Raw genomic sequence first — 8,531 nt, forward strand, 5'->3', positions numbered from 1 at the left:
TATATATATATATATTCTCCATTCATTGACTGAAACACATTTTCTATCAAAGCTCTTCACTGGTGGAAGCTTTTAAATTCTGCAGGTTTCTCTTTGTGCAGCAACAGCGACTGGTCCAGACTGGTTGAATTCAGTGGGGTGACTGAAAGAGGAGCAACAGTGTGGAACACTGCCCAGGTTTCGGTGTCACCAGGTGGTAAGAATGACCACTCTTTGTATATTGTGCTGTCCCTGCAAAGAAAACCACTAAGATGATGCAGTTCTTACTCTGGGCAAACAGCAGGAAGAGAGGGCAGTTTTAAACAAACAAAAAAAAACGCACATTTTTTTGACTCCCCACTATCACCTTAGAAAAATCTTTGTGCACACACTGCCATTGACATACAGCTAGTGTTTGTGCGTGCTTGTTGCTCAAGGACAGGCACTCTGAAATGTGATTTGTTTTGGAAGTGGTTACTCTGGAAACCTTTTTGCTGGGTTTGATCATTAACTTCAGCTGTCAGTGCTGAGAACTTACCTGTTTGAAGAGAGCCAGAAATGCCTTAAAGACCAACACTGACGCTGCTCTGAGTGTTTGATCTGACATCTGATATGTTCAGCTGAAGTTTAAGAAGGCAGCATGAAGAATTCATATTTGATATGTGATATTTTTAGGTGTCACCTTAGGCTCTGTTGGTAGGCTACTCTGCACCTGTAATTGGCGCTTAGGAATGTGACTTATATACCAGTTATTAAAGCATTCAGTTCTCTCAAACTACACTTTACGTATTATTTATTTCAAAAATATATTTAAAAAAAAAATCATCTGTGAAGATTCAAACCTTTATCAAAACAACCCTGCCCTCTGCTGTACAAAGCAGGAACAAATATAAAACTTAGTAAAAAATTAAACATTTTATATTTAATATGTAGAAAACAAAAAAAAAAAAAAATCCACAAACAGCACAAATTAATATTTTTCCATCCCGGCATTTTAAGCTCTACCACTTTTATAACAGGCATAACAGTCCAAATATTCTTTACAAAACCGTCCAAATGACAATGTTGATTTTTGATTTCTGCTCGTCTTCGTGCTACAAGAAAGCACAGCAGACACACTGTGAGACGAGCTGTAACAAACACGCCAATCCAGGGACGACTTCTTCAAGAGTACACACTGGAAGACAAAAAGGAGGGCATATACAAATCAGTTGCTGTATAATTGCACCTTCACTATATGCACGATGCATTCACAAAACAAGCTGTCCAACATTCAGTCTTGCAAACAAATGGGTTATTAATTTAGATGTTTTGTTTTTCTTCCACAAATCTTCACTCTCAGCGATTTATTCACAGATCTGCCCATTAAAAAAAAAACAACCATCCGATCAGAATAAGAGACTGGATTACTGTCTTTGCATCTATCTTGGGAGGAAAATTTGAGGATGTGACGACATTGTATAAGGTATACAGTATCACTTGAAAGAATGCCATCATTATCAATAATTCAGGCATGTCCTAAAGGGAACCAGGGCTTATTTGTTTCATGAACAATAGCGCGAACAGAAAGAAAGCGCGGTGTTGTGGGCCCTTTCAAAACATACCTATGAGATGCTAATTATGTCCACAAATCAAATCAATCAAAATAAATGGAGCCTAAAATGTAGGCCAGCCTCCCGCTGGCATAATGAAATGCTTTATCTATGCTTGACATCAGATATTGTCATTTACCAACCTCTCTGTCAATTATGCTGACTTGTCAAAATAATTAAAAAAACAAAACAAAAAAAAAAACAGGGAGGACTAGTTGAGATAATACAATAAAAGCCTCTTTATTTATCGTGAATGAAGCTTTTGAGCTCGAATATAAAAGCTTTTTGTTCACTTTTGTGACATGAACTGATGAAAGTGGAGCAAACCTGGCAAATCTGGTTAAAGTGCTGAAAGCCAACACTCCATCTAAACCGTAGAGGACGAGTGAGATGGTACTGATGATCACATCCGCCCTCATCACGTAGCTCTGCCACACCAGGAAGTAGATCGTCAGCAGGGCAATTGTCCCAGTCAAAAAGAGGTTACCAAAAATATACGTTTCGCTCTCCATCAGGTTGCCCTTCACACCTGCAGACACAGAGAAAAGAAACGGGACTCTAACGGGTTAAGAAGTTGGGCTGATGGATGGCGTATGTTCATGAGTGCTGGTATTTAGGGAATGAGAACAATTATTTACAATACAGTCATGGCTAAAAATGTTGGCACCCCTGAAATTTTTACAGAAAATGAAGTTTTTCCTCCCAGAAAATTATTGCAATTACACATCTTTTGTTATGCATGTTTGTTTCCTTTGTGTGTATTGGAACAACACAAAAAACAGAAAAAAAAAAAGCCAAAATTCATATAATTCTACACAACACTCTAAAAAATGAGCCGGACAAAATTACTGGGACCCTCACCTTAATATCTGGTTACAAACCCTTTGGAAAAAAAAATAACTGAAATCAACCGCCTGCTACAACCATCAACAAGCTTCTTACACCTTGCTCCACTTTTCTTCTGCTCCAGGTCTCTTATATTTGAAGGGTGCCTGCTCCCAACAGCAATTTTAAGATCTCTCCACAGGTGTTCAATAGGATTTAGAGCCAGACTCATTGCTGGCCACTTCAGAACTCTCCAGGGTTTTGTTTTGATCCATTTCTTTGTGCTTTCTGAAGTATGTTTGGGGTCATTGTCCTGCTGGAAGACCCATGACCTTGGACGCAAACCTAGCTTTCTGACACTGTGGCCTACATTGCGAACCAAAATCCTTTGGTAATCTTCAGATTTCATGATGCCTTGGACAGTCAAGGAATCCGGTGCCAGAGGCAGCAAAACAACCCCAAAAACATCTTTGAACCTCCACCATATTTGACTGTAGGTACTGTGTTCTTTTCTTTGTAGGCCTCATTATATTTTCCGTAAAAAGTAGAATGACCTGTTTTACCAAAAAGCTCTATCTTGGTCTCATCTGTCCACAAGACATTATCCCAGAGGATTTTGATTTCAGCAAACTGCAGTCTAGCTTTTTTATGTCTCTTTGTCAGCAGTGGGGTCCTCCTGGGTTTCCTGCCATAGCGTTTCCTTTCATTCAAATGCCGACGGATAGTTCACGCTGACACTGATGCACCCTGAGCCTGCAGGACAGCTTGAACTTCTTTAGAACTTGATTGGGGCTGCTTATCCACCATCCGGCAACCTTTCATCAGTTTTTCTCTTCCGTCCATGTCCACGGAGGTTAGCTACAGTGCCGTGGGTTGTAAACTTCTTGATTTTGTTGTAACCTTGAGATTGTTGATATTTTTCCACAATTTTGGTTCTCAAGTCCTCAGACAGTTCTCTTCTGCTCTTTCTGCTCTCCATTTTTAGTGTGGCACATACAGACACACAATGCAAAGACTGAGTCAACTTCTCCTTTTTATCTGGTTTCAGGTGTGATTTTTATATTGCCCACACCTGTTACTTGCCACAGGCGAGTTTAAACGAGCATCAAATGCTTGAAACAAAGTTTTTTACCCACAATTTTAAAAAGGTGCCAACAATTCTGTCTGGCCCATTCTTGGAGTTTAGCATGATATTATATCGATTTTGGCTTTTTGTCCCCTGTTTTTTTTGTTTTTCCAATACACACAAAGGAAATGAACATGTGCATAGCAAAACGTGTGTGATTGCAATAATTTTCTGGGCGAAATACTTCATTGTCTGGAAAATTTTCAGTGGTGCCAACATTTTCAGCCATGACTGTATGTAAACAATATTATATGGAAATATTGATATGCTGTTAATAAATTGTTGAAAGCATATCAATATTTCATCACATTCAAATTACTACCAACCATGTTTTAAGTTTTATTACCTGGTTACAAATATCAGAAAATGATATGTCCACTCGTCTTTTACTCACTAAAATGATTTAGGATCTGTGAATATGCAAATATCTGTCATTTCAAAAGTTAAATACTGGATACAAGACTGCTCCTACATCAGTGTGAGTCCATTCTCAGTTTGTGCAATTGCACCACATCACCTGATGTCATAAATTTTTGACTTTCACCATCTTTCAACTTAAGGTCAAAAATCCATGAGATGATAAGAGGGATATGAAAGAAACACACTGAGTGTAAAGGGACTATCTTTAATTTTTGTTCCTGTATTAGCCCTGCAAGGTGATGATTCTAAAAGAGAGCATATACACTCACTGGTCACTTTATTAGGTACACCTTGCTAGTAAGACGTTGGACCTCCTTTTCCTTTCAGAGCTGCCTTAATTCTTTCTGTTGTCCAATTTTGATGAGCCAATGAAAATTGTAACCTGTGACGGAAAAATTTGGAGGCCACCCGGTGTGGTCTTCTTCTGCTGTCGCCAATCCGCTTCAAGGTTCGAGGTGTTGTGCACCCAGAGATGCTCTTATTCATACCATGGATGTAACGAGTGGTTATTGGAGTTCCTGTTGCCTTCCTATTAGCTTGAAGCAATCTGGTCACTCTCTCTGGCATCAAGAAGACATTTTCACCCAGAGAACTGCCACACTGGATATTTTTCTCTTTTATGGACGATTCTCTGTAAGGTACTAACTAATTGCTGCATATACAGCAGAATCTTTGCAATAAAGACATTTTGCAAGAACTTACTTAAAAGATTTAAACTGAAATGTGATATTTTTTTTTTTAAATTGCAATGACTATTTCCCATTAAATAAGAGCTTTTGAACATAAAGTTACCTTATTTACTTTTTTAAAATCATGTTTGAAATCTTTGAATCCAGGATTTTGTGGGAATAAATCAAATCTAAGGTAAGAAACAGCCACGAGTGCATGTAAGCAGTCACAATCTATGTATTAACCTACAAATAATGGCACAAAACTTATTCATCATAAAAAAAAAATCAACAAAAAACTAAGCTATGATATTATTAGGGCGGTTAAGGGTAAGCAATAATAAAGTAAATGCGAACTGTATGCAGAGTCTAGCATGTTTCCCAACATCTTTTCCAGCTTTAACGGTGCAACAGGTTATGTGACTGTGTTCTCTCACCGCTGAAGAAATGGAGAAACTCCAGAGCAGCCAGGAGGAAGAGCAGCAAGATGTCACAGAGCAGCGCCTCAGCAGGATAAGACAGCACCAAACCTGAGAGCAGCGGACACAGTTACTGTGCGCAGGTACAACCAGACTCTGGAAAACAGGTGCGGGAGAGTGTGACACGTTCATCACTCACTCTTTTTGACGATTAACCCGAGAGTAAAAAGGAAATAGAAGACAAAGTAGACGGCTGTCACGTGTAGCAGGATTTGCAGAGCAACAGATGACAGCTGTGCGCAGAGTTAAGTATCATTCATTATCAGAGCCAGAGCTGACTTTTCTTATTTTGGCATGCACGCGCATTTTAACACGAGAAGGATACCATACACGCGGGCCTCCCTGCAGAGACACAGACAGAGAGCAAATCAGCCTCGGCACAGTAAACAGTAAAGCAAGTTAATAATAAAAAACAAAAACAACTTTATTACTTGTTTAATGCAAAAGCGTGTGTTTAGCAACCATAGCAACGCGTCCACCTACCTGATCCGGCCATCGCCATTTTGATTTTTTTGCTCGCTTCACACTACAAACACGGACGTCGCCGCCTAGTGGTGGGAAGATGAAATACCCTTCCACGGTTAAGACGTCCGTCTGAAGGTGGGGGTGTCAAATTCAGTTTTGTTTATGAGTCACATGCGGACCAAGTGGGCTGGGCCAGAAAAAAATATTGTAGTATAACACACAAAAGAGAAAACAATAAGAAAGTTTATTCAAAAATATTGTCTAAATGCACTCTGAAACTGTCCACGTTTAACCACCCATTTAGAAAAAAAAAAAAGAATAAAAGATGAACAGCCTGACGTGTCTTATTTTGTAGTTTCAACTACATGTCTCAGTTTGCCACATTCATTTGATGTACTGGAAATTCCTGGTGCAAAATACAACGAAAAGTCCAATAATATTGCTCTCCTTTTGGCTCATAGATTTTGGCCTGCAGGCTGTAACCTATGTTTGATACCACTGGTATAAACTGCATTACTTTTGGTTTACTGGCCTGATGACATCTTTTTTTAGTTGACTGACTGAATGCTTAATTCTAAATTGCCCATAGGTGTGAATGTGAGTGTGAATGGTTATCTGTCTCTTTGTTAGCCCTGCCACAGGGTGGCGACCTGTACACCCTGTGGCAGGGCTAACAGAGAGACAGACAGTGACCCTGAACTGGATGGATAATGGATATATGTGGCAGTGGCGCAGTGGGTAGGTGTTCGCCTTGCAGCTGGAGGGTTGTTGGTTCGAGTCCCTGTCCCTGTGCTGCGTTGTGTCCTTAAACCACACCACCTAATGGTGGCGCCGGTCTGGCTGCATGACCGCAGATGCTTGTCTCTGGATGAGTGATCTGGAAGGATCATTTCGTTGTGTGCCTTGAGCACACAATGACAATGAGTTGAATCTAACATCTAATAAGTGGATGGATGGACTGAATGCTGACATCTACTGCATCTAGTAATGGTTTTAGCAAGCTTAGATGGAAATCAACATCTAGCAACAACTTGCATATAATAAATTGCACCTCAAAAATAGACAAGGCATGCTGATATAAAACAAGAAAAACACCAGTGTCATACATTCGTCCATAGCTTTAAAAAAAACCAAATACATGTTTATTGAGTGTGTAGATCTGGCCTTCACACACTCCAAATCCCAATCCAAGGCTAATTTAATTGAGGCCTTACCTCACACCTACAGCACCCAAAAATATCCCCTATTTTGCAGGATACACCCGGTACTTGCTCTAGTACTTCAGAGCTGTCCTAGGCAGGTGGTTTAAAGGTTGTGGCTGATCAGTATATATTCACAAGGAACAAAGGTATAGCAAGTGTGAAATGTCATTGAATAAAGAGAGGAAGGGCACCCACTACCTCTTCCCCCCAAAGTCTTTGGATTGCTGCTTACTGACCTGCAAACTCTGCTTTCATTAACATATTTGCAGCAGCAGGCAGTACTGATAAACCACACTAATGTTGCCTGCTCAGCACCAAACACAAGAACAAGTTAACCAACCAACTAATCTGGTGAGCTTAGTGAAAAAATGTTGCATCTGAAAAGCCAGATATTTCCCACAGAAGCAGGTGGAGACCAAAGTGGAGCAAAATGGAAACCAAATATATGTTCTGCTGGATTTGTAATCAGGCCTCATTGCTCACATGATTGGTTGGCTATTAAGACTGCAAGATTTTATCATCTGTCTCAAGTGGCTGAAAAATCCATCAGTAGACCGGATGGCAGTTGGAACACAGGTCTCAGTCAGGTGGCCATAATATTAGTGTGATTCAGGCATGAAGTCAGGAAGACATCCATCATCCTGAAACCTTAACCTACACTTAACCACACCCCAAAGTCTCCATATATCTTTGTTAGCAGGGTTTATTTCTACACAACGTGCAAGATTTGTGCGTGTGTGCAGTACACTCATCCACACACATCCACTTAGTGAGCTATATGAGATAAGACATACAGAATACCAAAATGAACTGCTTTAACATAGCCAGCTGTTTCATTGTCCCCTGTTTCTCTTTCTTGCTTGTCCTCTGAAACAATCTGCATAGTGTGGCTGGAAGAACGGAGGCGTTGTTTCGGTTGAATGGAGGAAAAGCAGAGGGGTGAAGGGGTGGAGAGGGAGATGGTCCAGCTGTGGGGGAACAAGACAACACAACGGCATCTCACATGTGGGTGAAGGGGGGGTGGGCGTCAAGGCAGCGGGGGCTGCACACAGTGGCATTGTTATAAGGGGGGGTGGGGGGTGCAGCTGATAAGGTTGAGAGAAATGGATCATTCCCTCAAATCCTCCCCTTGGGAAGCTCTGACACAAAACACTCCTGTTGCTGCTTGTTTAAGCTCAGGAATTCAAAAAGATGTCTTTTAAACCACAAAATTTACTGTAGGTCAAAGTTTCCCAAATGTTTTTATTAGATGAAATGAGCAAGAAAATGTTTATTTTGGGGGATCATGAATCACCTAATGCTGAAAGTGAACTTCACACTGTCCTAATCAAGCGCTCATCTCTAGGCTGTGTGCTGTTTTGATCATGGAAAGAAAAGTAAAAGTGTTCTCTGAGTCAGTTTTATTTACGTTTCGCCCAAACCACAAATTGTACGTTTACTTCACCAGTTATAATCTGTTCACGAGCATTTTCCAACCCCCTATTAGAAAGAGAGAAACCCTTTCACTACTGTAAAACAACATCTAGCATACAGAAAAGAAAGTGGCAAAAATAAAATTACAACAGCTATGTTTGAAGTTATTGTCCATAACTTGTATTAAGCCCAAATTTTACCAGAGTTGTTTTATTTGGGAGTATTCAACAAATTAAAAAATAATAATAATAAGATTTAAATGATTGTTTTGTAGGAACTGTAAAAACAAATCCAATCACAGATTCCTGCCCCCACTTCATGAATCAGAAATAATAGCAGCAAATTCTTAACGAAACTACTAG

General features: G+C 40.0%; 1 protein-coding gene across 1 annotated transcript; it reads right to left on the reverse strand.

Annotated features, from left to right (window-relative positions):
* Window positions 1-755: 755 nt before the first annotated feature.
* On the reverse strand, window positions 756-5,609 carry LOC115782172 (transmembrane protein 80). Its single transcript, XM_030732224.1, has 6 exons — window positions 5,573-5,609; window positions 5,415-5,431; window positions 5,229-5,322; window positions 5,048-5,140; window positions 1,899-2,100; window positions 756-1,156 (listed from the first exon to the last, which is right to left on the reverse strand). The coding sequence occupies exons 1-6, from the start codon at window positions 5,589-5,591 to the stop codon at window positions 1,144-1,146; spliced, it is 438 nt and encodes a 145-aa protein (XP_030588084.1). The 5' UTR covers window positions 5,592-5,609; the 3' UTR covers window positions 756-1,143.
* Window positions 5,610-8,531: the final 2,922 nt, after the last annotated feature.

Source organism: Archocentrus centrarchus, chromosome 6, assembly GCF_007364275.1.
Source record: "Archocentrus centrarchus isolate MPI-CPG fArcCen1 chromosome 6, fArcCen1, whole genome shotgun sequence".
In the NCBI taxonomy this organism is placed as follows: domain Eukaryota; kingdom Metazoa; phylum Chordata; class Actinopteri; order Cichliformes; family Cichlidae; genus Archocentrus; species Archocentrus centrarchus.

Coding starts and splice junctions, on each gene's coding strand:
- LOC115782172 (XM_030732224.1), bottom strand. Junction 5,141..5,228: donor CGGGTTAATCGTCAAAAAGA/GTGAGTGATGAA, acceptor CGCTGCTCTCAG/GTTTGGTGCTGTCTTATCCT. Junction 2,101..5,047: donor GTTTCTCCATTTCTTCAGCG/GTGAGAGAACAC, acceptor CTGTGTCTGCAG/GTGTGAAGGGCAACCTGATG.